The sequence below is a fragment of the Pseudophryne corroboree genome, chromosome 3 (genome assembly GCF_028390025.1).
Source record: "Pseudophryne corroboree isolate aPseCor3 chromosome 3, aPseCor3.hap2, whole genome shotgun sequence".
Classification (NCBI taxonomy): Eukaryota; Metazoa; Chordata; class Amphibia; order Anura; family Myobatrachidae; genus Pseudophryne; species Pseudophryne corroboree.
The window spans coordinates 447,416,471-447,444,141 of NC_086446.1; the positions used below are offsets into that span (position 1 = coordinate 447,416,471).

The 27,671-nt window shown below is 48.3% G+C and overlaps 1 protein-coding gene across 12 annotated transcripts in view; it reads left to right on the top strand.

Annotated features, from left to right (window-relative positions):
- The window catches only part of SLC35C2 (solute carrier family 35 member C2), a 199,300-nt gene that overhangs the window by 147,984 nt on the left and 23,645 nt on the right, over positions 1 to 27,671 (top strand). For 10 of the 12 annotated variants that reach the window (XM_063960504.1, XM_063960497.1, XM_063960503.1 and 7 more), the window contains one exon: positions 1,388 to 1,538. The exons of 1 other annotated variant lie outside the window; for it this stretch is intronic. In XM_063960504.1, the coding sequence (XP_063816574.1) occupies positions 1,409 to 1,538 (130 nt within the window). In that variant the 5' untranslated portion in view covers positions 1,388 to 1,408. Of the gene's footprint in view, positions 1 to 1,387; positions 1,539 to 27,671 lie in introns of those variants that run through there. One more of the 12 variants, XM_063960496.1, reaches the window with a different exon arrangement.

Here is a 27,671-nt window from a genome sequence, read left to right on the forward strand (position 1 = left end):
GGTTGAATTGAAATTTCTCACTTGGAAGGTGGTCATGTTGTTGGCCTTGGCATCTGAAAGGCGGGTGTCCGAATTGGCGGCCTTGTCTCACAAGAGCCCCTATTTGACCTTCCATGTGGATAGAGCAGAGTTGAGGACTCGATTTTTGCCTAAGGTGGTTTCTTTATTTCATATGAACCAACCTATTGTGGTGCCTGTGGCTACGGGTGACTTGGAGGATTCCAAATCCCTGGATGTAGTCAGGGCCTTAAAAATCTATGTAGCCAGGACGGCTCGGGTTAGGAAAACAGAAGCACTGTTTGTCCTGTATGCAGCCAACAAAGTTGGCACTCCTGCTTCGAAGCAGACTATTGCTCGCTGGATCTGTAACACGATTCAGCAGGCTCATTCTACAGCAGGATTGCCGTTAACAAATTCGGTAAAGGCCCATTCCACTAGGAAGGTGGCCTCTTCTTGGGCGGCTGCCCGAGGCGTCTCGGCTTTACAGCTTTGCCGAGCAGCTACCTGGTCAGGTTCAAACACTTTTCAAAGTTCTATAAGTTTGATACCCTGACTGATGAGTACCTTGCGTTTGCTCAGTCAGTGCTGCAGAGTCGTCTGCACTCTCCTGCCCGGTCTGGAGCTTTGGTATAAACCCCATGGTCCTTACGGAGTCCCCAGCATCCTCTAGGACGTAAGAGAAAATAAGATTTTAAACCTACCGGTAAATCTTTTTCTCCTAGTCCGTAGAGGATGCTGGGCGCCCTTCCCAGTGCGGACAAAATCTGCAAGGCTTGTATATAGTTTTTGCTTACATAAGGGTTATGTTACAGTTGAGATCCAGTCTTTAGCTGATACTGTTTTGTTCATACTGTTAACTGGTTGCGTATGTTCCAGGTTATACGGTGTGGATGGTGTGGGCTGGTATGAATCTTTCCCTTAGATTAACAAAATCCTTTCCTCGTATTGTCCGTCTCCTCTGGGCACAGTTTCTCTAACTGAGGTCTGGAGGAGGGGCATAGAGGGAGGAGCCAGTGCACACCCATTCTAAAGTTCTTTATAGTGCCCATGTCTCCTACGGAGCCCGTCTATACCCCATGGTCCTTACGGAGTCCCCAGCATCCTCTACGGACTAGGAGAAAAAGATTTACCGGTAGGTTGAAAATCTTATTTTATTTTAGTATGCAAATTTATATACATCAGATTTACTGCACTGACCGAATTAAACATGTTAAACAGATTTCCAAAGCTGAAATGTTAATCCCCCAATCGGATATACTGAATTTATTTGTAAATGGGAATGTGACATGACATGAGGTGGGTATCAGAAACTCCCATATAAATGTTTTATGATTGTGCTGAGCTGTCTACACAATTAATAACGTTTCTCCATTCTGGTCTTTTGCAGAAATTTCATTTCCCACTGTTCATGACTCTTGTACACCTCCTGATGATATTTGTCTTGTCGGCATTAAGTAGGGCCCTTATGACATGTGTCAGCGGCCGTGCACGAGTTATCCTGCCATGGTCAGACTACCTCAGAAAGTTGGCCCCCACAGGTACAAACATGACATTCTGATAAACAACCAAGACAAAGGTTATTTGTATATAGCTGTGATGTACTAGATATACAGTGTATCCGGAAAGTATTCACAGCTCTTCACTTTTTCCCAATTTTCTTATGTTACAGCCTTATTCCAAAATAGAATAAATTCATTTTTTTCCCCTCAAAATTCTACACAAAATAACCCATAATGACAACATTGAAAAAATATTTTTTTGAGATTTTTGCTAATTTATTAAAAATATAAAAACTAAAACCACATGTACATAAGTATTCATAGCCTTTGTTCGATACTTTGTTGATGCTTTTTTGGCAGCAATTACAGCTCCAAGGTTTTTTTGAATATGATGCCACAAGCTTGCCACACCTATCTTTGGGCAGTTTCACCCATGGATTGGAAGAGTCTGTGCACAGCCATTTTCGGATCTCTCCAGAGATGTTACAATTGGATTCAAGGCTGGGCCATTTAAGGACATTCAGAGTTGTCCTGAAGCTACTCCTTTGATATCTTGCCAGTGTGTGCTTAAGGTCATTGTCCTGCTGAGATGAACCGTCGCCCCAGTCGGAGGTCAAGAGCGCTCTGGAGCAGGTTTTCATGCAGGATGTGTCTACATTGCTGCATTCATCTCTTCCTCTTTCCTGACTAGTCTTCCAATTCCTGCCGCTGAAAAACACCCCCACAGCATGATGCCACCACCACCATGCTTAACTGTAGGGATGGTATTGGCCTGGTGATGAGCGGTGCCTGGTTTCTTCCAAACATGACCCCTTGCATTCACGCCAAAGAGTTCAATCTTTGTCTCATCTCCGCTGACAGGACACTGAGCTCCTGAGGGTGCTGATCGCAAGCCCGCGAGGCGACCGCTCACTTCCACAGCACGTCCGCCACCCCCTAACAGCGAGAAGAAAGAAGAGTGGTGAGTACAGCGCCGGCGGCCCGGGAAGAGGGTCACCGGCGGGAATGGCGGCACAAGGGTGGGAGCGCAGCTCTGACAGGCTGCACTCTGGAAGGCTCAGCGGCACACTGTACGGCGCTGTGAGGGGCGTTCTGGGCCAGCGCCATCACCCTACACTGGTCAGCACTGCTAACAGGGGCTAATCCCGCTGTTAGTGACAAAATACCTCAGGCCAGTATAATATAATTAGTGCGGGAAGACGTGCCATTACAGGGGGCGGGGCTTTTCCTCAGAGCGGATCCAGCACTCCAGCGCCATTTTCTTCCTGCAGACACACACTGACAGGGAGCGCTGTCCTCCACATAATTTAACAAAGTGTTATAAATAAGGGGTGAGAGTATATTATGTACTAGCTACCCTGTTAAGGTTAAGCTAGTCAGTAGGGTTTTTTATCATAATATAAGCCTGTAAGTGGGCGCTGTGGCTGGGTTCTTGTACTCTGTGACTCTCTGAAGATATTCTGGGGGGAAACTGTGTTGACATTTTCCTGTGTGTGTAGCCCACTTTACCATGTTTAAGGGGCTTTGTCCTGTTCTGCAGAATGTATATCTTCTCCTGGAGAGTCTACCATGCTCAAAACTGTACAAATCCTCAGGCTTCGGTGGCAGACCCCCCTGGGGTGGTTTCCATAGGGTGTACTTTTTAAAGTATATTTCTTCAAATATATCCTATACTGGGAAGAAGCAGCAGTTTTGAGTAGTCTGGGGTTTAAAATCCCACAGCTGTGCCTCTCACCTCAATTACGTACCCTAAGAAGCGTACACTTGCCCATCTAATGAATGACATATGAGGGGGGCAACATATGTTTGAGGCTATTAGGGATGAGGCATAATATATATATAGAGAGAGATGGATGGATGTATATAGAGATAGATAGATATATATATATATATATATATATATAGAGAGAGAATAAATTTATCGTTTTCTACGACCACACCCCACTGAATATGCCCAATCTCGTCTGATCTTGGAAGCCACACAGTGGAGGTCTGGGTCAGTACTGTGCAGGGAAACCTCTCAGGAAGACTCAGTGCTGTAGAATACGTGACGAATCTGGATTCGGGTTGCGACACTGACAGCAGCATCACCTTCTTTGCTTCCTTCTACTTTCTCTCAGTTTTGAACCTTTGTTATAAGAACACCACATCAACAGGGTGTGCCATTATAATCAGGTATATTAACAATACTTTATTAACATGCTATAAGGTACTCGCACACTGGACCCCCTCACTATAATGGTGTTTTGGTATCCCAGGTGTTTTCACTGATTAGTCTTTTGTTTTATATTGACCAAATTAGGTCTGATGGTCAAGGGGGATTGGACATGGTACTCTTTGTGTCCATGTCTGTATCCGTATTCCATGTTTAATATCTATTATATACATGACCAGAAAATTCCTTTATTAACAATTTTGTCGGCTGGAAGTAATCTTAATTTTAATAATTCTAATAAAATTTGAGTATTATCTGTTCATGACCCTATAACATGTATTAAGTTTATTTAAGAGTGCGCTCTGAGCTTTTATGTAATTTACTGGCTCAGGGTGCACCACCAAGTTATAAAATTATCGAAAAATTATTTTCTTTTTGACTCCATGTTTGGTTAGATTATTAATGACGTAACATAATTTCTGCTGTGGGGTACACTGGGCTCCACAAGGATAGACAGACCGAGTCGCAGGCCTTAGCGTCTGCATACACGTGGAAGTCGCTCAACGTCCGTGTCCGGTGATGAGCGTCCGTGTCCGTTATCAAGAGCGGCAGTGTACACCAGTAGCGTCTGAATCCACTCAGCGTCTTACGAGCGTATTTGCTTGGATATGGAAGTGTGGTGAGTCTCCCTGTATCCCGCTCTACGGAGGCAGGGTATACAGTACTAAAAAATCTCTCTACTTCTAAGTATGCATTGTTAATTTTTAGTACCTATTGCATATGAGACCTGTCTATTACTGTGTTTTCTGCATGCTATGTTGAAAAAAGAACCAGTTTAAAACAGAAGTACAATTTTCCTACTTATGTATAAGTTGTTATGTAGGTTGTATTCTCATATGGCAATGTCTAATGCTTTAACATGTGACTGACTGCTAGTATGTGTGCTGACTTTTCTGTGTAATGTCAGTCCTGTTCTGACCCTCAAATCAGGTGCACTGTGGTCAGATTGATCTCACCTCTATATACTGACATATAGGGTGATTTTCAGTCACAAATTGTGTAGTCAATAACAGGTTAATACCATGTCTGTGAGCGGCAAAAGTGATGAGAATTTATCAAGCACTCCTACAGCCCTAACATGCTTATCTTGTAAGTCAGGGGTAATTGATATTAATCAATTGGTCACTTATGAGGGTTTGTGTGCAAACTGTTTCGCTTTTCAGCGAAGTAAAAAACAGGAGTTGGTTCAACCACCAACAGAGCCACCATGGAATATGTTCGCAAAGACTCTGTCTTCAATAGCGGACAGGTTAGCTCCGGTAGCACCACCTCAAGGGTTAGGTTACACTATGAACCCATACATGCAGCTCCGTTCCTATGGTTTGGTTCCAGTAGCCTCTACAAGCAACCAGGGGACAGGTAAGACTAAGACAGATACGTCTGTGTGGCAGACTACACAAGATGATACATCGGATGATGATGATACAATAGATTCAACTCCGTATGATGATCAGTCGCAGAGCTTTAGTTCAGAAGATGTAGCTGAACTTATTAATGCTGTGAAAGCTGTTCTCTCGTTGGAAGAGCCAGCCAAGACAGTGTTAAAAGCTAAAGCACCTGTATTTAAACGAACAAAATCAGTGAAAGCTGAATTCCCAGTGTCAGATGAGCTGACGGAAATGATGGATGAGTCTTGGGCAGCGCACAGTAAAAAGTATAAGATTCCTAAGAGATGGGATTCTTATTATCCATTTCCTGCTGTGGATTGTTCGAAAAGAGAAGTTCCTCCAATAGTAGATGCACATGTTCTGCGACTCGTGCATAAATCTGCTTTACCACTGTCATCTACCTCATTGAATGATGTCACAGACAGAAGGGTAGAGAGCCTTTTGAAAAATATTTTTTCTCTAGTAGGAGCAGTGGTAAGACCTGCTATGGCTTCGGCCTGGGTAGCAAAGGCAATGGGCGAATGGATAGAGGAACTAGAGAATGACATCCCTTCTCCTACTAGGGAGCAAGAGGATCGTTTTTGCCGTTTAAGTCAATCTGCCCAGTATTTGGAAGAAGCACAATTGATGTAGGTACAGTTGCTTCTAAAGCTTCAGCCTTGACAGTAGTCGCTCGCAGAGCAGTTTGGCTACGGACCTGGAAGACAGATGCGGAGTCCAAGAAAGAATTGGAAGCATTGCCCTTTGTCGGTAATATATTATTTGGAAAACCTTTATCGGATATCCTAGAATCAGAGGCTGAATCGAAAAAGGTCAGATTTCCGGCTGCTTATAACCAAGGGTTTAAAATTTTGCTCATTTCGTTGGCAAAGCGAAAGCTAAAGAGGAGCCTAAGCAACCCCAGTTCAAAACAAGGTGTAGGAAGCAGTGGGCCAGCAAAAAGCCAGCTTCCAAGCCTGAACAGAAACCATCAGCCTGAAGAGACGGGCCTCCGCCTGGAGGATTCCAGGGTTGGGGGCCGACTCCTTCTTTTTGCACACATATGGCAACAGTCGACGCTTGGGTGCAGAAGGTAGTATCTCAGGGATATGGGTTCCCATTCAGGAGGCAGCCTCCTCAAAGATTTTTTTTGCACCAGCCCGTCTCGTATAGAGTCGAAGGCCAATGCCCTGCAAGTAGCAGTCCAAAAATTACTGCAGTCAGGTGTGATTGTCCCAGTACCTCCATCACAAAGGGGACAGGGGTTTTACTCCAATCTATTTCTAATCCAGAAGCCAAATGGGTCATATCGACCAATTCTAAATCTGAAAATGCTGAACAGATACGTATGGATCCCGAAGTTCCACATGGAGACGTTGCGCTCCATAATGTTGGCTATGGAACCGGGAGATTACATGGTATCTCTGGATGTACGGGATGCTTACCTACATGTGCCTACAGCATTGTCTCATCAGTGTTACCTCAGGTTTGCCATCCTCCAGGATCATTTCCAGTTCCAAGCTCTGCCTTTCGGGCTAGCTACAGCACCCAGGGTGTTAACCAAGATCATGGTGTTTAAACGGGGGATAAGAATATTCCCATACCTAGACTACCTGTTAATCTTAGCACAGTCGCAAGATTTACTGTTGAGCCATCTTCAACAGACAATAGTTTGTTTACAGAGACACGGGTGGCTCATAAATTGGGAAAAGTCGTCCCTGAATCCATCACAGCGGATGGTTCATTTGGGAGCCATATTGGATTCAGACCTACAGAAAGTTCTCTTACCAGAGAAAAAGATAGTCAAGGTGCAGGTCATGGCTCAGGAAGCGTTGCAAGCCCAGACAATGTCAGTCCATGCAGAAATGCGACTGTTGGGTCTGATGGTATCAACCTTCGACATGGTGCAATATGCGCAATTCCACTCCAGACCATTGCAGCACCTTATTCTGACCAAATGGAACGGAAATCATCAGACGATAAAGAAGCAGATGATAAAGATTCCAGTAAACGTAAAAAGGTCTCTAGCGTGGTGGCTACAGACAGACCATTTAAACAAGGGGAGACCCTTTTGGATAAGAGTGGCAAGTCCTGACAGATGCCAGCCTGCAGGGCTGGGGGGCGGTACTCGGAAGCCTATGGTTCCAAGAAAAATGGACCGCAAGGGAAAGTCGCCTGCCAATAAATCTGCTAGAAATAAGGGCCATTTACTTGGCTCTGGTTCAGGCAAAGGACAATCTACAAGGAAGACCAGTCCAGATCCGCTCAGACAATGCGACAGCAGTAGCATACCTCAATCATCAAGGAGGAACTCACAGCAAGTGACTGATGGAGTTCTGCCCATTTTAGAATGGGAGTTACTTCCTCCATCTTCCAGCATTGTCAGCAGTATTTGTCCCGGGTGTACTAAACTGGGAAGCGGACTTTCTCAGTCTGCACACTATTCAGGAAACCGAATGGGCACTACACCCAGAAGTGTTTCAGACACTGGTGAACAGATGGGGTCTACCAGAGATAGACCTTATGGCGTCTCGTCTGAACAACAAAGTTCCAAGGTATGGATCGAGAACAAGGGACCCAGGAGCGGTCCTTGTAGACGCACTGTCAGTAGAATGGAGGTTTCAGCTGGTGTATCTGTTCCCGCCAATATCTCTGTTACCCAGAGTAGTGAGAAAGATAAAACAGGCAAAATGAGCAATCATTCTAATAGCTCCAGCTTGGCCAAGAAGGCATTGGCACACAGATCTGTTGAGAATGTCCATGGAAGCACAGATACTGCTCCCTCAACGTCCAGATCTGCTAATGCAGGGTCCTTGTTGTCACAGTCATCTGGATCGCCTGTCTTTGACGGCGTGGCTGTTGCAACCTCTATCTTAGAGGCTAAAGGTTTTTCGAAACAAGTAATCCAAACTATGCTTAGAGCAAGAAAGCCTTCTTCGGCCCGTGTGTATCATAGACTATGGCAAGCCTATATTCATTGGTGTACTGGAAAAAATTTCAATCCGAGATCTTTTAAAGTAGCTAGGATTTTGGATTTCCTTCAGGCAGGATTGGATAAAGGGTTGAAAGTTGCTTCCTTGAGGGTTCAAGTTTCAGCGTTAACTGTATGGTTTCAGCAGAAGATTGCTGATTTACAGGATGTACGTACATTTTTTCAAGGAGTAGTACATATTCAACCTCCATTTGTTCCTCCTGCAGCTCCCTGGGATTTGAATTTAGTTCTTAAATTTCTCCAGGGTCCTCTGTTTGAACCACTTGAGAGAGCAGATCTTAAGTGGTTAACGGTAAAAGTTCTTTTGTTACTGGCAATGGCGTCAGCCAGAAGAGTGTCAGATTTAGGAGCATTACCATGTAAGTCTCCTTTCCTAAGTTTTTTTCCAGACAGAGCAATTCTCAGAACGAGATCTAGCTATCTTCCAAAGGTGGTATCAAAGTTTCACCTGAATGAAGAGATTGTAGTCCCAGCTTTTCAGGTATTGGGACTATCTGCGGGAGAAGCGTCGCTGGACGTGGTCCGGGCTTTAAGAATCTACATAGATTGTACTAGTGCCATCCGGAAAACAGATTCTCTCTTCATCCTCTACGGATTCCATAGAAGAGGATGGCCTGCTAGTAAACAGACGCTGGCGAGATGGCTCCGAATGGTAATATCAGAAGCTTATTCTCATGCGTTATCCCTATTCCGGCTAATGTCTCTGCACACTCTACACATAAGGTAGGTCCTTCTTGGGCAGCACAACAGGGTGCTTCAGCAGAACAGATATGTAGGGCAGCCACATGGTCTTCCATAAACACATTCATTAGACATTATGCCTTGGATACTTTTGCCTCTCATGACGCAGACTTCGGGCGAAAGGTCCTCCTGTGCAATCATGAGCGTCCCCAATACTAGAATGGCTTTGGGAATCCCAATGTTATCCTGTGAATAATCCTGTGGACCTAGCCAGAGAAATATACGTTATGGTAAGAACTTACCTTTGATAACGTGATTTCTCTTATGTCCACAGGTATCCACAGGGATCCCACCCTGACGCATCCGATTTGAGGATCTAGACAATCACTAAAAGCTCTTCCTTCTTGTATGGAAGGGTGTGCATGTGTGTTCTTATCACCTAAAGAGGTCTCTGCCTGATGTTCCTGCCTAAAATCACTGTGGAAAGAACTGATCTGACTGAGTCAGTGGGCGGGACTATATGGTGGAGGCCCCAATGCATCCTGGGAGGCCAGAAAGCTTGTGACCGTGTTGGTGCCATTTTCGCTGTCGCTCGACAGTATCCCAATGTTATCCTGTGGACATAAAAGAAATCACGTTATCAACGGTAAGTTCTTACCATAACGTATATATCACCCCGCCTCCGTGCACAGGAGCTCAGTTTGTAGTTGGTGCTTGCAGTGCAAGCATGTAACAGGAAGAGCTTCTCACAGCAGATCTAGAAAAAGCTTTTTCTGAGGAAAAACGAAGACTACAAGGGCTGCAGCAGAGGCACAGATTGTGCTGGATGTCAGTAGACATTGCCTGCTGCAGCTCCATCTCTCCCCCAGCGGCGCTGTACACTCCCGTGCCCTGGTTGCCGGGTACCTACAGCAGGAGGCTCCGGTTTTCTTCCAAGTTAGTCACACACGGCTGGGGCTCTCCGGGATCGCGTGGCCGCACTTCGGGAGGAAGTAAGTGGGTCCCGCTCGCGGGACCTGCACTTTATCGCGATCCGGCGCTGCCGGTGGACACTGGCAGTACAGGCGATCCCACTAGATCACCAGAGCATGGGTGCAGGTCAGGTTTTCTCTCTAAACCTTTTTTACAAGTAGCCCGCAGTACCCGGTGGTTTTGCAAGCAGAGAGGATAAGGCTTAGACCTGGAGCCCCTCCCCCAGCCCCAGGGCACCATTTCCCGCCAATGTTCCCGCCCTGGAGCTGCATATCTGTGTCTCCCTCACTCCCTGGCAGTGTCTGCGGCACCATTATCTCTCAGCTCACTGTTCCTGGGACTGCTTGGGCAAATCCTCCTATGTAAAGCCGCCTGGTTGTCAGTGCTTTTACTTTACATGACACTTAAGTATTCTACCTGCCTTTTTAGACAGTGCTAGTTAAGAAAGAGTGCATTTAGTCAGGGTTTTCTAGTACAATTACCCTGTGATATACATCCAGTTCTTACTGTGCAGTGTTATATCTATTGACTATATAGCTATGTATATAAGCTAGTCCAGTGCAGTATTATTATTAGTAATAACCTCTGCATTGTACAAACTGTGACTATATGTGTGCAGTAGCTAGCTGAGTGGTGTCCATTTCATGTCTTTCACTCAACTTGCTATCCCTATATTCTATAACCTGAGGGGGCTTGGTGCGTCAGGTTTTATATTGATATAGGATTTTCACAAAGTTATACTTTAATACGTATTTTTCTCTGTGATTTATTCACCATATCTATCCTTTATCTCTGCTAGTGCTGACTACACTGCGCAAGGGTTTGGGTATGAGGTATTGTGCTGCTACCAATTGTACTGTGTTACCTGATACTGCAAGTTATATCATGTCCGCTTCTGAGGGTAACTATTCTGGGGCTGAACACACTGCCGGTGTTGCTGAAGCCGCAGATATCTATGAGGAAAATATAGCAGCTGTGGGCTCTGGTTCTGGGGGTTCCTGGCGCCCCCGAGTGGGATTGTAGCAACGGGGGTACATAATGACCCACCGTGGGATACTTTCTCCACGCTTCTACATACGCTAGTTACTAAACTAACCCCCCTATGGGACCTCCTATGCCTGTGTAACCGTGTGTGGTCCCCGCAGCTAACCCGCCGTGGGCGGATAATTTGTCTGCTCAATTGAAGAAGTTGAACCAGTCCTTGACTACTAAAAAGTCTAACCCTCGCTCGCCTAAGACCAAGGGGTCCTCTAAGCGAGCTCTTATCTCCTCACAATCCACTGCTGTCACTGACACCTCCCGAGCCATCCGTCCCTCCTAAGAAACCAGATAGGTTCAAGCGTCAGAAGGTGGTTAAACAAGTTTTACCACACTCTGACCACCTAGTGGAGATACATCAGGAACCCTGGAGAAACCCGGGAAAGAAGTTTGTGCCTCAAAGAAGATGCTGGCTCGCTATCCCCTCGCGCCAGTGCTGTCTAAAAATTGGTAAACTCCTCCTCCAATAGACTCACATGTGGCTAGGATGGTGGTTTCCTCAGCTCTACCTGTCACTACCGTCACGTCTCTAAAGGAGCCTACGGATAAATATGTGGAGGGTTGTCTGAAAGCAATTTACACCCTCACGGGTGCTGCACATAGGCCCTCTATTGTAGCAACACTGCAGGGGGCTATTGAAGCATGGGCCCTAGAGTTGGACTGAAATCTCTTCTGACCATGCTTGTCATATATTGTCACAGCTTCTCACTATATTAAAGAGGCGGTTTCTGATGCCGGTATTCTAGCAGCCAAGGCCTCTGCTACATCAGGCCTGGCTCGCCGGATATTGTGGCTGAGATCTTGGTCTTTGGATCTGGACTCTAGAAAACCCTTTCAAGGGAGATATTCTGTTTGGGGAAGACTTAGATAAGATAGTGGCTGACTTGGCTACTGCCAAAACTGCCTGTCTGCCAAGTACCGATCCTTCTGTGTCGAAGGCTAAAGGTACTTCCTTTCGCCCCTTTCGTCCTTCAGGTAAAGCAAAAGGTCAGGCGTACAACAAGCAGGCCCGCACTTCCAAACCTGGTAAGCCGAAGCCCAAGTGAGCCTGGGCTGCCCGTCAGCCAGCTGCCAAGACCGATAAGCCTGCCGCATGACGGGGCGGGCCTCCCCCTGGGGGATCCCAGGGTGGGGGGCCGGCTTCTAGGGCATACCCAGGAATGGTTGAAGACCACTTCAGATGCCTGGGTACGGGAAGTCGTCACTCGAGGTTACGCCATAGCCTTCAAAAACCTTCCCACTCATTGATTTTGCCTGACAGACGTCCCGTTGGACCAGACAAAGGCAAACACTCTACATTCGGTGGTACAGACCCTCCTGGATACAGGAGTCGTAGTACAGGTGCCTCTTGCTCAGAGGGGCCGGGGGTACTGTTCTCCGCTGTTTCTAGTCCCGAAACCGAACGGGTCCTCTCGGCCCATTCTCAATCGCAAGGCATTGAACAGGTTTGTGAAAGTTTCCAAGTTCCGTATGGAAACCCTTCGCTCTATAGTTCTTGCCTTGGAACCTGGGGATTACATGGTCTCCCTGGATACTTACCTGCATATTCCTATAGCAGTGTCACATCAGCAATACCTGAGGTTTGCGATTGGCAACTTCCATTACCAGTTTCGGGCGTTACCTTTTGGTTTAACTACGGCTCCGCGAGTCTTCACCAAAGTTATGGCGGTGATGACGGTGGTACTCCGCCGTCAAGGGGCCAGGATACTGCCGTATCTGGACGACTTGTTAATCCTGGCAAATTCCCCAGAAATTCTCCTACGTCATCTGGATATGACTGTCCAGTTTCTACAAGCCCACAGGTGGCTCATCAACTGGAAGAAATCCTCCCTGGTCCCTGCTCAGAGCATGGTGCACCTGGGAACGGTTGTTCTTGTCTCAGGAGATAGTCCTGAAGCTTCAGGACAGGATTCGTTGCTTCCTTTCTAGTCCGCAGGTGTCGGTACATTCGGCAATGCAGGTGCTGGGCCTTATGGTATCAGCATTCGACATGGTGGACTATGCTCAATTTCATTCTCGCCCCCTCCAGAGGCTGATTCTAGCCAAGTGGGATGGCCTGCCTCACCGGATCAGGTCTCGCATGACCTCATTGACTCCGGAGGTCCGTCTGTCGCTGCACTGGTGGCTCCAGGACCAACGATTGTGCAGGGGCTGTCCCTTCTGGATATCCGACTGGGTCCTGTTGACGACAGATGCCAGTCTCAGAGGTTGGGGAGCGGTGCCGGAGCAACACTCCCTTCAGGGTCGGTGGACCAAAGAGGAATCTCTCCTCTCGATCAACATTCTGGAATTGACCCTGGCCCAGCATTTAATTCAGAACCGTCCTGTTCAAGTACAGTCGGACAACGCCACCACAGTGGCTTACATAAATCATCAAGTCGGCACTCCAAGCCTTTTGGCAATGAAGGAAGTCTCACGGATTCTACATTGGGCGGAACGCCATCTACCGGCCATATCGGCAATATTCATTCCGGGAGTCCTGATTTGGGAAGCGGACTTTCTCAGTCATCAGGACGTACATGCCGGCAAGTGGGGCCTCCTTCCAAAAGGGTTTCAACTCCTAGTGGAAAACTGGGGCCTTCCAGACGTAGATCTGATGGCGTCTCGACACAATCACAAGGTTCCGGTCTTCGGAACAAGGACAAGGGATCCTCAAGCAGCATTCGTGGATGCGCTGGCGGTGCCGTCGAGTTTTCGGCTGCCGTACGTGTTCCCTCCGGTGTCACTCCTGCCCAGGGTAATTCGGAAGTTCAAGCAAGAAAAAGGAATTCTGCTTATCATAGCTCCAGCGTGGCCCAAACGGCACTGGTTTTCAGACCTGCAGGGCCTATTGTCGGAGCGTCCAATTCTACTTCCACAACGCCCAGACCACCTCGTTCAGGGCCTCTGTGTCTACCAGGACCTAGCCTGGCTGTCTTTGACGGCGTGGCTCTTTAAGCTTCCGTCTTGAGGGCTAAAGGGTTTTCTGAGGCAGTCATTCAAACTATGTTGCGGGCCCGGAAACCAGCTTCTGCTCGGATTTACTATAGGGTCTGGCATTCTTTCTTTGTTTTGGTGCGCATCCAAGTTTAGTATAGCCAAGTTGTTGGCCTTTCTTCAGCAGGGCCTGGACTTAGGCCTGCGTCTGGCCTCCCTCAAGGTTCAAATATCTGCCTTGTCGGTGTGGTTTCAGAGAAAAATTGCGACCTTACCTGATGTGCATACCTTTACTCAGGGTGTGTTGCGTATCCAACCTCCCTCTGTCCCGCCTGTGGCTCCTTGGGACTTGTAGGTGGTTTTGGTGGCGTTACAAGAGTCTCCGTTTGAACTTCTTGGTCAGCTGATCTTAAGTGGCTTTCCCTTAAGGTGGTGTTTCTGCTGGCTATTGCTTCAGCTAGAAGAGTGTCGGATTTCGGTGCCTTGTCTTTGTGGTTCCGGCACTTGTTTCTCCTGATCTGTTTCCCAAACGGCGGTCTTTGGATGTGGTACGGGCTCTCCGTATCTATGTGAATATACTGCTTCTGTTAGGAAATCTGATTCTCTCTTTATTCTGTTTGGATTTCATAAACAGGGCTGGCCTGCTCACAAGCAGACTTTGGCCAGATGGATTAGAATGGTGATTGCACATGCTTATGTGAGGGCTGGTCGGTCAGCTCCTGCTCACATTACGGCCCATTCTACTCGGTCTGTTGGACCTTCTTGGGCGGCCCGCCGTGGTGCGACCCTTGAACAATTGTGCATGGCGGCTACGTGGTCCTCAGTGAACACGTTCATTAGGTTCTATGCCTTCGATACCGCCGCTTCCCAGGATGCTTCCTTTGGACGCCGAGTTCTTGTGCCCGCTACAGTGCGTCCCCTCCCATAAGGAACTGCTTTAGGACATCCCCAATGTCTATCCTTGTGGAGCTCAGTGTACCCCGCAGCAGAAAACGAGTTTTATGGTAAGAACTTACCTTTGTTAAAGCTCTTTCTGCGAGGTACACTGGGCTCCACAAGGCGCCCACCCTGACGCACTTAGCTTCTTTGGGTTGGTATGGCATTAGCCGCTGACACTTCTCCTGTCGTGAGAGTGTGGTGTTTGTGGCAACTGGCAGTTGTCGTCTTTTACTTGCTACTGCATTGGGCTGGTTAACAAAACTGAGCTCCTGTGCACGGAGGCGGAGTGATATAGGAGGCGGCGCTATGCATCTTGGGAAGAAGGTCAAAGCTTTTGAGCCTGTTGGTGCTTCGGATCAAGATCCTACTCTACACCCCAATGTCTATCCTTGTGGAGCCCAGTGTACTTCGCAGAAAGAGTTTTAACAAAGGTAAGTTCTTACCATAAAACTTGTTTTATTTGTCCAGTGCGGAATCAGAACTTTTCCCTTTTTGAATCGACATTTTGTTTGGGGAAGACCTGACTAAAATTGTGTCTGAGTTAGCAGCTGCCAAGATTGCTTTTCTCCCAAATACTAATTTTTCTGCACAAAGGCAAAAGGTACCACTTTTCATTCCTTTCAACCTCAAGGGAAAGCCAAAGGTCAGGCATACCCTAGACAATCTCGTGCTCCCAAGGCCAAACAATCCTGGTCAACCCGTCGGCCTCCTACCAAACAAGACAAGCCTGCTGTATGACAGGGCGACCCTCCCCCTGGGGGACCCCAGGGTGGGAGGCCGACTTCTAGAGTTCACCCAGGTCTGGTTAAAGACCACCTCAGACACATGGGTGCTGGAAGTTGTCTCTCACGGGTACGCGGTCTCTTTCAAGAGATGTCCCTCTCGCCAGTTTTGCACTACGGTTCTACCTTCGGATCTGTTAAAGGCGCAAGCTTTGCAAACAAGTGTCAGTTCTCTACTGAGTACAGGAGTGGTTGTGACGGTACCTCAGTCCCAGAGAGGCAGAGGTTATTACTAGACCCTGTTTCTAGTTCCGAAACCAAATGGGTCATTTGCGGCCTATATTCAACCTCAAATCCCTATACAGGTTTGTGAGAGTGCCCAGGTTTCGTATGGAAACACTGTGCTCAATTGTACTGTCTATGGAACGCTATATGGTATCCCTGGATATACAGGATGCATACCTGCATATACCTATTGCCATGTATCACCAGCAGTTTCTGCGTTTTGCTATTGGCAACTTACATTATCAATTCCAGGCTCTACTATTTGTACTGGCCTCGGCTCATCGGATCTTCACCAAGGTCATGGCTGTTATGACTGCCTATCTCCGTCGCCAGGGGATCAGAATCCTGCCGTATCTGGACAACCTTCTGATTCTGGCAAATACCCTCGATGTCCGCCTCATTCATCTGCAAATAACTGTAAACTTCCTGCAAGCCCATGAGTGGCTTATCAATTGGAAAAAGTCGTCGCTGGTACCAGCTCAGAGCATGGTGCACCTAGGGGCACTTCTGAACGCACACAGTCAAGGCTGTTTCTGTCTCCAGAAAAGGTCCAGAAGCTACAGGACAGGATAAGATGCTTCATTTGTTGCCACAGAGTGTCAATACACTTGGCGATGCAAGTACTTCGTCTGATGGTGTCAGCATTCGACATGGTAGAGTACGCTCAATTTCATTCCCGCCCATTACAGAGGTTAATCCTTTTCTAAATGGGATGGCCAACCTCATCGGCTCATATCTCAGATGATCACTTTAACTCAGGAGGTTCATCTGTCGCTGACCTAGTGGCTCCAGGACCAGCGATTAAACAGGGGCCGTCCCTTCTGGATCCCCAACTGGGTCCTGCTGACAACGGACGCCAGTCTCAGGGGATGGGGTGTGGTTTTAGAGCAACACTTATTTCAGGGTTTCTGGACCAAGGAGGAATCACTCCTCCCAATAAACATTCTATTCTGGAGTTGGGTGCGGTGTTCAATGCACTATCCCTCGCCCTGCCTCTGGTACAGAACAGGCCTGTTCAAGTACGGTCAGACAACGCCACCACAGTGGCATACATAAACCATCAAGGCTGCACTCGAAGTCGCATGGCAATGAAGTGTAAAAAATCCTTTGTTGGGCAGAACGCCATCTGCCAGCCATATTGGCAGTGTTCATTTCAGGTGTCCTAAACTGGGAATCGGACTTCCTCAGTCGCCAGGACATGCACGCCGAAGAGTGGAGTCTTCATACGGAAGTCTTTCACCTACTAGTGGACAGATGGGGCCTACCGGACGTAAACCTCATGGCATCTCGACACCATCACAGGGTACTGATCTTCGGATCAAGGACCAGGAATCCTCAAGTAGCGTTCGTGGACGCGCTGGTGATTCCATGGAACTTTTGGCTGCCCTGTGTGTTCTCTCCAGTGTCACTCCTGCCCCAGGGTACTACGGAAGTTCAAACAAGAAGGAGGAATACTACTTCTAGTTGCTCCAGCGTGGCCTCGAAGTAATTAGTTCTCAGACCTGCAGGGTCTATAGGCAGAGAGACCCCTTCTACTTCCGTAGCGCCCGAACCTTCTCGTACAGGGCCCTTGTCTTACCCAGACCTGGCCAGACTGGCATTGATGGCGTGGCTCTTGAAGCATCACTCCTGAGAGCCAAAAAAGTTTCCGAGGCGGTTATTCAGACTATGTTGAAAGCCCGCAAACCGGCATCTGCCCGGATTTATTACAGAGTCTGGAATTCTTACTTCACCTGGTGTGCTGATAAGAATTAAGATGCATATCAATTCAGAGCGTCCATAATCCTGGCTTTTCTGCAACGAGGCCTTGACATAGGTTTTCGTCTGGCCACCCACAAGGTTCACATATCTGCCTTGTCGGTATGCTTTCAGAGAAAAATTGCGTTTCTACCTGACGTTCATACGTTCACTCAGGGCGTACGGAGTCAGACTCCCTATGTCCCTCCTGTGGCTCCATGGGATTTGACTGTTGTACTAAAGGCCCTGCAAGAGTCTCCATTTGAACCTCTTGAGTTGGTGGACCTTAAATGGCTCACGGCCGAGGTCCTGTTTTTGCTGGCTATTGCCTCTGCAAGACGGGTATTGGACTTAGGGTGGGTGACAGGACAAAGTGCCTATTTGATTTTTACAGTGAGAGGGCAGTTCTACGAACTCAACAGGGTTATTTACCTAAGGTGGTGTCATCTTTTCACCTTAACCAAGAGATTGTGGTTCACGCCTTTTATCTCTTCAGACTTGTCTACCAAAGAGCGATCTTTGGATGTGGTATGTGGCTCTCCATATTTATGTGGAGAGGACTGCCTCTATCAGAAGGTCAGATTCCCTTTTGGTACTGTTTGGTTTTCACAAACATGGCTGGCCTGCGAATAAGCAAACTTTGGCCAGATGGATTAGAATGGTGATTGCACAAACTTATGCGCAGGCTGGTCTTCCAGCTCCTGCTGCTATTAAAGCCCAATCTACTCGGTCTGTTGGACCTTCTTGGGCGGCGCGTCCGCAGAACAATTGTGCAAGATGGCTACGTGTTCCTCAGTGAACACGTTTATTAGGTTCTATGCCTTTGATACATCCACCTCCCAGGATGCTTCCTTTGGATGTCGGGTTCTCGTGCCCGCTAAGGCGCGTCCCCTCCCTTGAGGAACTGCTTTAGGACATCCCCGATTGTTTTCCTGTGGAAACCAATGTCTCTCCTGCTGCAGAAAAGGAGTTATGGTAGACTTACCATTGTTGACTCTTTCTGTGAGGTACATTGGTTCCACAGGGCGACCACCCTGACGCACCTAGCTTCCATGGGTTTGTGTGGCATTAGCCGCTGATACCTTCTCCTGTCGTCAGAATGTGGTTATATGTGACTAACATCTGCCTTCTCTCTTGCCTGCTCCTGCATTTGACTGGTTAATGAAACTGAGCTCAAGTGCCTGGAGGCGGGGGTTATAGAGAAGGCCACAATGAATCCTGGGACAGCCTAAAGCTTTAGCCTGTTGGTGCTTCTGGATCAAGATCCACTCTTCACCCCAATGTTTTCCTGTGTAACCAATGTACTTCGCAGAAAGAGATTTAACAATGGTAAGTCTACCATAACGCTCCTTTTTTCTGTACCATTCCCCAGATTTGTGCCTTGAGACAATCCTGTTTCTGAGGTCTACATACCATTACTTTGACTTCATGCTTGATTGGTCTTCAGACATGCACTGTCAAGTGTGGTACCTTTATAGAGACAGGTGTGTGCCTTTCCAGATCATGTCCAATCAACTGAATTTACCACAGGTGGACTCCAATTAAGCTGTAGTAACGTCACAAGGATGATCAGTGGAAACAGGATGCACCTGAACTCAATTTTGAGCTTCATGGCAAAGGCTGTGAATACTTTATGTGCATGTGATTTCTTAGTTTTTTTATTTTTAATAAATGTGCAAAAATCTCAAAATAACTTTTTCACGTTGTCATTATGGGGTATTGTGTGTAGAATTTTGAGGGAAAAATGAATTTTTCTGCAGCGGGGACACTGGGTTCCACAGGGATAACATCGGGGTGTAGACTTGGATCTTGATCCGAGGCATCAACATGCTAAAAGCTTTGACTGTTCCCAAGATTCTCAGCGCCGCCTCTATAACCCCACCTCCGTGCACAGGAGCTCAGTTTGTTAGTTGGTGCTCTGCAGGCAGGACACTAACAGGTAGGGCTGCTCCAGCAGCCCTGAAAAGAGCTTTTAAAAGAGCTTTTAAAAGAAGATAGAAGACTTCAAGGGCTGCTGCATACGCACTTTTAGTGCTAGATGTAATTTTGACATCTCATGCTGCAGCTCCAGCACCTCCCCCAGCGGCGCTGTATACTCCAGCGCCCTGGTTGCTGGATACTTACAGCGGTGGGCTCCGGTTTTTCTCATCAGGCACACACACTTGCCACAGCTCTCCAGGATCGCGTGGCCGCATCAAGGGAGGAGGTAAGAGGGTCCCCCAGGCGGGACCCGCTGCAAATCGCGATCCGGCACGCCCATTAGGAGACGGACGACGCACGCTGGCGTGGACACTGTGTTGGTACAGGGACCCCACTAGACCACCAGGGCAAGGGCACAGGTCGGATTCTCCTATAATCCGTTTTATTGAGGCCCGCAGTACCCAGTGGTGAAGTCCAGCAAGGGGATAAGGCTCTGACCTGTAGCCCCTCCCCCATCCCCAGGGCGCCATTTGCAGTAAATGTTCCTGCCCTGGAGCTGCATCTCTCTCCCTCACTCCCTGTCAGCGTTTGGGCGCCATCACTACATGCTGAGCTGATTCTGGGACTGCATGGGCAAAGTCTCCTCTGTAAAGCCGCCTGCATCATCAGCGCTGTGCATTTTACAGGACACTTAAGTATTCTACATGTCTTTTGACAGTGTTAGTTAAGAAACAGTGCATTACTACAGGGCTATTTAGTACAAGTACCCTGTGATTATACATCTAGTCTTTACTGTGCATTGATATATCTATAAGCCCATATATATCTTTACTTAGCACTAATTAGTATTGCTGGCCCAGTGCAGTTTTATTGTTTATTATAATTTCTGCATTGCACTTGTGACTGTGTGCACATATAGCTGCTCTGTGATACCTACTTCGTGTATCTCACTCATACTGCTATCCCTATATTCTGTACCCTGAGGGGGGCTAAGTGCATCAGGGTTATTTGATATAGAGTAGGTATTTCACAGGATATGGTTAATTTGTATTTTTCTCTGTGATTCTCAGTCACCATATACCTCCTGAATCCTCTCTTTGTGCTTTCACGCTGCACAGGGGGGTCCTTGGTTGGGTATTATATCTGCTGATATTGTACTGTGTCACCCGTGGTTTACGCTTTCATATCATGTCGGCTACAGGGGGCGATGGTTCTGTGGCGGATCCTGCAATACGCGGTGGTGATGCCGGAGATGCATTAGAGGAAAACATAGCAGCGGAGGGTTCAGGTTCTGGGGGTTCCCTACCCCCCAGTCAGTTTGTAGCAACGGGGGCACATCACGATCCGCCTTGGGCTACTTTCTCTAATTTGCTGACTACGCTGGTAACTAGACTTACGCCCCCTATGGGACCTCACGTGCCTTAACAGCCACATATCGTCCCTGCGGTTAATCCGTCATGGGCAGATCTCCTGTCCACTCAGTTACAGCAATTGAATCAATCATTGACTAAACATAAACCTAACCCTCGGACGTTTAAGACCAAGGGGTCCTCTAACCGGGCCATTACTTCCTCACAATCCACTCATGTTTCACACACTTCGTCTGATAAGGATGGCGTGTATACTGACTCCTCAGACACTGATCCAGATGCTTCTTATGGGGAGTCTGTTTCACAGGTGGATGTTCCTGACCTATTAGAGGCTATCAGGCTGATTCTTCAAATTGATGATGACCCAGAACCTGTTGTTGTCTCTAAGAAATCTGATAGATTCAAACTTAAGAAGGTTACCAAATTAATTCTGCCTCATTCGGACCACTTATTTGATATACGTCAGTAATCCTGGGACAATCCAGGAAAGAAATTCACACCTCACAAGAAGATGCTAGCTCGCTATCCCCTCGCTGCAGAGTTAAGTAAAAATTTGGAACCGCCGGTGGACTCACAAGTCGCTCGGCTGTTGTATCCTCTGCTCTGCCTGTCTGTACCGTCACCTCTCTGAAGGAACCAATGGATTAGCGTGTGGAGGGTTGCTTAAAGTCTATTTATACTCTTGCGGGAGCTGTGCATCGACCCACTATTGCGGCTACTTGGGCTGCAAAAGCTATTGAAGCGTGGGCTCAGGAGGTGGAAGCAGAGCTGCCGTCAGATTTTTCTGATAATGCTAGACAATGTCTTTCATATATTGTCACAGCCTCTCATTACATTAAGGAGGCTGCTTCTGATGCCGGTGTTCTGGCGGCCAAGGCCTCTACTACGTCCATTCTGGCTCGCCGGATTCTCTGGTTGCGGTCCTGGTCTGTGGATCTGGACTCTAAGAAAACCCTGAAGGTGCTCCCTTTTAAGGGGAACATCCTTTTTGGTGAGATTGTTGCTGACTTAGCTTACGCTAAGACGGTATGTCTACCTAGTAATGCTCCTTCGACTCCAAAGGTTGAGTACTTCCTTTCGTTCCTTTTGACCTCCAGGTAAAGCAAAGGGTCAGGCGTACCCGAAACAGGTTCGCACTTCCAAAACCACTAAGCCCAAACCTAAACGTGCCTGGGCTGCCCGTCTGCATGCTTCCAAATCAGACAAGCCTACTGCATGACTGGGTGGGCCTCCCCCTGGGGGATCCCCGGGTGGGAGACCGACTTCTACTGTTTACCCAGGTATGGTTGAAGACCACTTCCGACGCCTGGGTAAGGGAAGTAGTCACTCACGGATACACCATATCCTTCAAGAAACATCCCCCTCGTCAATTTTGCCTCACAAACGTCCCTTGAGATCGGGTGAAGGCAAAAACTCTTCATTTGGTGGTACAGTCCCTCCTGGATACAGGAGTGGTAGTGCCAGTGCCTCTAGGTCAGAGAGGCATGGGGTACTATTCTCTGCTGTTCCTAGTTCCGAAACAAAATGGTTCCTCTTGGCCCATTCTCCACCTCAGGTATTTTAACAAATTTGTGAGGGTCTCCAAGTTTCGTATGGAAACTCTTTGCTCTATTGTTCTGGCTTTGGAGCCTGGGGACTATATGGTCTCCCTGGACATACAGGATGCTTACCTCCATATTACTGTTGCTATGTCGCATCAGCAATACCTGCGGTTTGCTATTGGCAACCTCCATTATCAATTCCGTGCCTTACCTTTTGGATTGACCACGGCTCCGTGAGTCTTCACCAAGGTCATGGCGGTGATGACGGCCCTGCTCCGCCGTCAGGGTGTCGGGATCCTACAGTATCGGGACGACTTGCTGATCCTGGCGATTCCCCAGATGTTCTCCTCTGTCATCTGGATCTGACGGTTCAGTTTCTGCAAGCCCACGGGTGGCTCATCAACTGGAAGAAATCTTCCCTGGTCCCCCGCTCAGAGCATGGTGCACCTGGTTCATTGTTGGACACTCGCAACCAGCGAATGTTCTTGTCACAGAGGTTCCTGAACCTTCAGGACAGGATTCGATGCACTCAGCAATGCAAGTACTAGGCCTCATGGTGTCTGCTTTCGACATAGTAGAGTACGCTCAATTTCATTCCCTCCCTCTGCAGAAGATGATTCTTGCCAAGTGGGACGGCCTGCCTCACTGGATCAGGTCTCACATGATCTCCTTGTCTCCGGAGGTTCATCTGACACTGAGCTGGTGGCTACAGGACCATCGATTGAGCCGGGGTCATCCATTCTGGATCTCTAACTGGGTCCTCCTGACAATGGATACCAGTCTGAGGGGTTGGGGCGCGGTGTTTTGAGTAACACTCTCTTCAGGGTCGATAGACCAGGGAGGAGTTTCTCCTCCCGATAAACATTCTGGAATTGCGGGCGGTGTTCAATGCTCTGAACCTGGCCCAGCATTTGATACAGAACAGGCCTGTTCAAGTACAGTCGGACATCGCCACCATGGCGTACATAAATCATCAAGGCAGCACTCGAAGCCGCATGGCAATGATGGAAGTGTCAAGGATTCTTCAGTGGGCGGAACGCCATCTGCCAGCCATATCGGCAGTGTTCATTCCGGGGGTCCTTAACTGGGAAGCGGACTTCCTAAGTCGTCAGGACATGCACGCCGGAGAGTGGAGCCTCCATCCAGAAGTTTTTCAACTTCTAGTGGGCCAGTGGGGTCCACCAGACGTAGACCTGATGGCGTCTGGACACAATCACAACGTTCTGGTCTTCGGAGCAAGGACAAGGGATTCTCAAGCGGGGGTTCTGGACGCACTGGCATTTCCGTGGAACTTTCGGATGCCGTACGTGTTCCCTCCAGTGTCACTCCTGCCCAGGGTAATAAGGAAATTCAAGCAAGAAAGAGGAATACTAATTCTAATCGCTCCGGCGTGGCCCAGACGGCATTGGTTCTCAGACCTTCAGGATCTCTTGTTAGAGCATCCTCTTCTGTTTCCGCAACGCCCGGACCTCCTCGTTCAGGGCCCTTGTGAATACCAGGTTTTGGTCCGGCTGGCTTTGACGGCGTGGCTCTTGAAGCTTCAGTTCTGAGGGCCAAAGGATTTTCTGAGGCGGTCATTCGAATTATGTTGAAGGCCCGTAAGCTGGCTTCGGCTCGGATTTATCATAGGGTCTGGAATTCTTACTTTGCTTGGTGCGCATCTAACAATCATGAAGCTTACAAATTTAGTACGGCCAAGCTTTTGGCTTTCCTGCAACAGTGCCTGGACTTAGGCCTTCGTCTGGCCTCCCTCAAGTTCATTTCTCTTACGTCCTAGAGGATGCTGGGGTCCATATTAGTACCATGGGGTATAGACGGGTCCACCAGGTGCTTCCCTGGCATGAGGGGTGCAACTCATGATTGAGGCTATTAGGGATGTGTTACACATTACTGACAAACCACCTGAACAGGTAGAGGAGGCTTACTTTACAGACAATAAGAAAGCTTCCCTGACCTTCCCTGCATCTAAGGAATTAAACGCATTATTTTAAAAATCCTGGGAAAATCCAGAAAAAAAATTCCAGATCCCAAAGAGGGTTTTTGTGGCGCTTCCTTTCCCTGAGCATGATAGGAAAAAGTGGGAAAACCCACCTGTAGTAGACGCCTCTGTATCTAGACTGTCTAAAAAGATGGTTTTACCTGTCCCTGGGTCTACCGCTTTGAAAGATCCGGCTGACCGCAAAATTGAAACTACACTCAAATCCATATACACTGCTTCAGGAGTGGCGTTAAGGCCCACTATTGCCTTTGCATGGATTTCTAAAGCCATGGTAAAGTGGTCAGGCACATTACTAGAGGACTTGGATTCTATGGATAGAACATACAGGATTCTGCGGGGTTCATGGTGGAGGCCATGAAGGACCTGGGTAATCTGACTGCAAGGACATCGTCCATGGCCGTCTCAGTGGGCAGGGGACTCTGGATACGCCAATGGTCTGCAGACGCGGAATCCAGGAGAAGTGTGGAAAACCTACCCTTCACAGGTCAGGCTCTGTTTGGGGAAGCATTGGATGCATGGATTTCCACGGCAACTGCTGGTAAGTCAACCTTTCTTCCCTCAGCCTCTCAGATGACGAAGAAACCTTTTTGTACGTCCTCTATGCAGTACTTTCGGTCTGCAAAAGCTAAAAAGTTTAAGACTCCTACCACTTTCTTCAGAGGTGGGTGAGCAAAATCCAAAAAACTGGCACCTGCAGGTTCCCAAGAACAGAAACCTGCCCTCTGTGTCCTCAATCCTCAGCATGACTGTGGTCCTCCCTGCCTGGAGAACGGGCAGGTGGGAGCGAGTCTCAGACATTTCAGTCACGTCTGTGTGTCGTCCAGTCTGGATCCCTAGGTACAGGATATTGGGGCTCATTCTGAGTTGATCGCTAGCTGCCGTTGTTCGCAGAGCAGCGATCAGGCTAAAAATCGGCATTTCTGCGCATGCGTATGGCCCGCAATGCGTACGCGCGTTGTACGGGTACAAAGTCCTTTGTGGTTGTGTACAGATTCTAGCAAAGTTTTCAGTCGCACTGACGGCCGCAAGAAGATTGACAGGAAGGGGGCGTTTCTGGGTGTCAACTGACCGTTTTCAGGGAGTGTTTGCGAAAACGCAGGCGTGTCTGAATAAAACGCAGGCGTGGCTGGGCGTTCGCTGGGCGGGTGTATGACGTCAAATACGGACACGAATAGGCTGAAGTGATCGCAAGTGCTGAGTAGGTTCAGAGCTACTCAGAAACTGCACAAACTGTTTTTGCAGAGCTCGGCTGCACATGCGTTCGCACTTCTGCTAAGCTAAATTACAATCCCCAGTGGGCAGCGGCATAATGTTTGCACGTCTGCTAAAACTAGCTAGCGAGTGGTCAACTCGGAATGACCACCATTGTGTCCCAGGGGTACAAACCGGAGTTTCAAGAGCTCCCACCCCACAGGTTCTTCAAATCAGGCTTGCCAGCTTTGCTGACAGAAAGGGCTATCCTTCAGGAAGCCATTCAAAATTTGGAAAGGTCAGATGTCATTGTTCCAGTTCCACCTCATCTGGTAAACCAGGGTTACTACTCAAACCTATTTATGGTACCAAAACCAGATGGTTTGGTCAGGCCCATTTTGAACCTGAAGTCGCAAAACCCTTATCTAAGGGAATTCAAGTTCAAAATGGAGTCTCTGAGAGCGGCGATCTCAGGTCTGGAGGAGGGGGAATTTCTGGTGTCCTTAGATATCAAGGTTGCGTACCTCCACATTCTAATTTGGCTGCCATACCAGGCTTATCTCCGATTTGCGCTGTTGGACTGTCACTATCTTTTTCAGGCACTGCCGTTCGGTCTCTCCACGGCACCAAGGGATTTCACCAAGGTAATGGCAGAGATGATTATTCTTCTCCGCAGGCAGGGGATGAATATAATTCCTTATCTGGACGATCTGCTGATAAAGGTATCTTCCTGGGAGAGGTTGTTGCAGTCCATTGCTCTCACGACTCGACACGACTCGACTGCTCAAGGATCAGGGATGGATCCTGAATCTTCCAAAGTCATATCTGGAGCCGACAAGGAGATTCTTTCCTGCAGATGATCCTCGACACGGAAGTGCAGAGGGTATTGCTGCCGGTGGAGAAAGCATTGGTGATCCAAACTATGGTCTTGAGGCCTACCCCGGTATCTGTTCATCAGTTCATTCGCCTTCTGGGGAAAATGGTTGCCTCCTAAGAAGGCTCTCCAGTACTGAAGATTTCATGCACGGTCCTTCCAACTGGATCTCCTGGACAAGTGGTCAGGATCTCATCTGCATCTGTCGCCGAAAGCCAGGATTTCACTCCTGTGGTGGCTACAATTGTCTCACCTTCTAGAGGGCCGCAAGTTCGGGATTCAGAATTGGATCCTTCTAACCACGGATGCAAGTCTCAGAGGTTGGGGCGCAGTCACCCAAGGGAAAACCTTCCAAGGAAGGTGGTCAAGTCTGGAATCCATTCTTCCAATCAATATTCTGAAACTAAGGGCCGTATACAATGGTCTTCTATAACAGGGATGGCCAACCAGTCAGAGGGGCAAAGAGCCAGAAAAGATCTGTAGTCAAGAGCCACTATCATGTGCGCGCGCAAATATGGGGGCGTGGCCTAGTTGTCACAAAGCCACACCCCATTTTTGTGTGCACACCTTTCGATATGACGTTTGTAGTATGTCAGTATGTAAGTATGACCTCATATCATAACCCCGTTTTTCGTCATGTTGTACAGTGCCACATACATATAATGCCCCAGTACAGTGCCACATACATATAAAAATGCCAAAAAATGGGTGCCCCCACAGTGCCAGATACATATATGCCCCCACAGTGCCAGATACATATATGCCCCCAGTTTCAGATATACGTGTCCCCAGTGCCAGCTGTGCCCCCAGTGCCAGATACACGTCCCCACAGTGTCTGCTATGCTCCCAGTTCCGATATGCCCCCAGTGCCAGATACACATGTCCCCACAGTGCCAGATATGCCCCCAGTGCCAGATACACATGTTCCCGCAGTGCCTGCTATGCCCCCAGTGCCAGATACACTTGTCACCAGTGCCTGCTATTCCCCAAGTACCTGCTATGCCCCACAGTGCCTGCTATGCCCCCAGTGCCAGATACACATGTCCCCACAGTGCCTTCTATGCCCCCAGTTCCAGATATGCCTCCAGTGCCTGCTATGCCCCCCAGTGCCAGATACACATGTCCCCACAGTGTCTGCTATGCTCCCAGTTCCGATATGCCCCCAGTGCCAGATACACATGTCCCCACAGTGCCAGATATGCCCCCAGTGCCAGATACACATGTTCCCGCAGTGCCTGCTACTCCCCTAGTGCCAGATACACATGTCCCCACCGTGCCAGATATGCCCCCCCAGTGCCAGATACACATGTCCCCACAGTGCCTGCTATGCCCCCAGTGCCAGATACACTTGTCACCAGTGCCTGCTATTCCCCAAGTGCCTGCTATGCCCCACAGTGCCTGCTATGCCCCCAG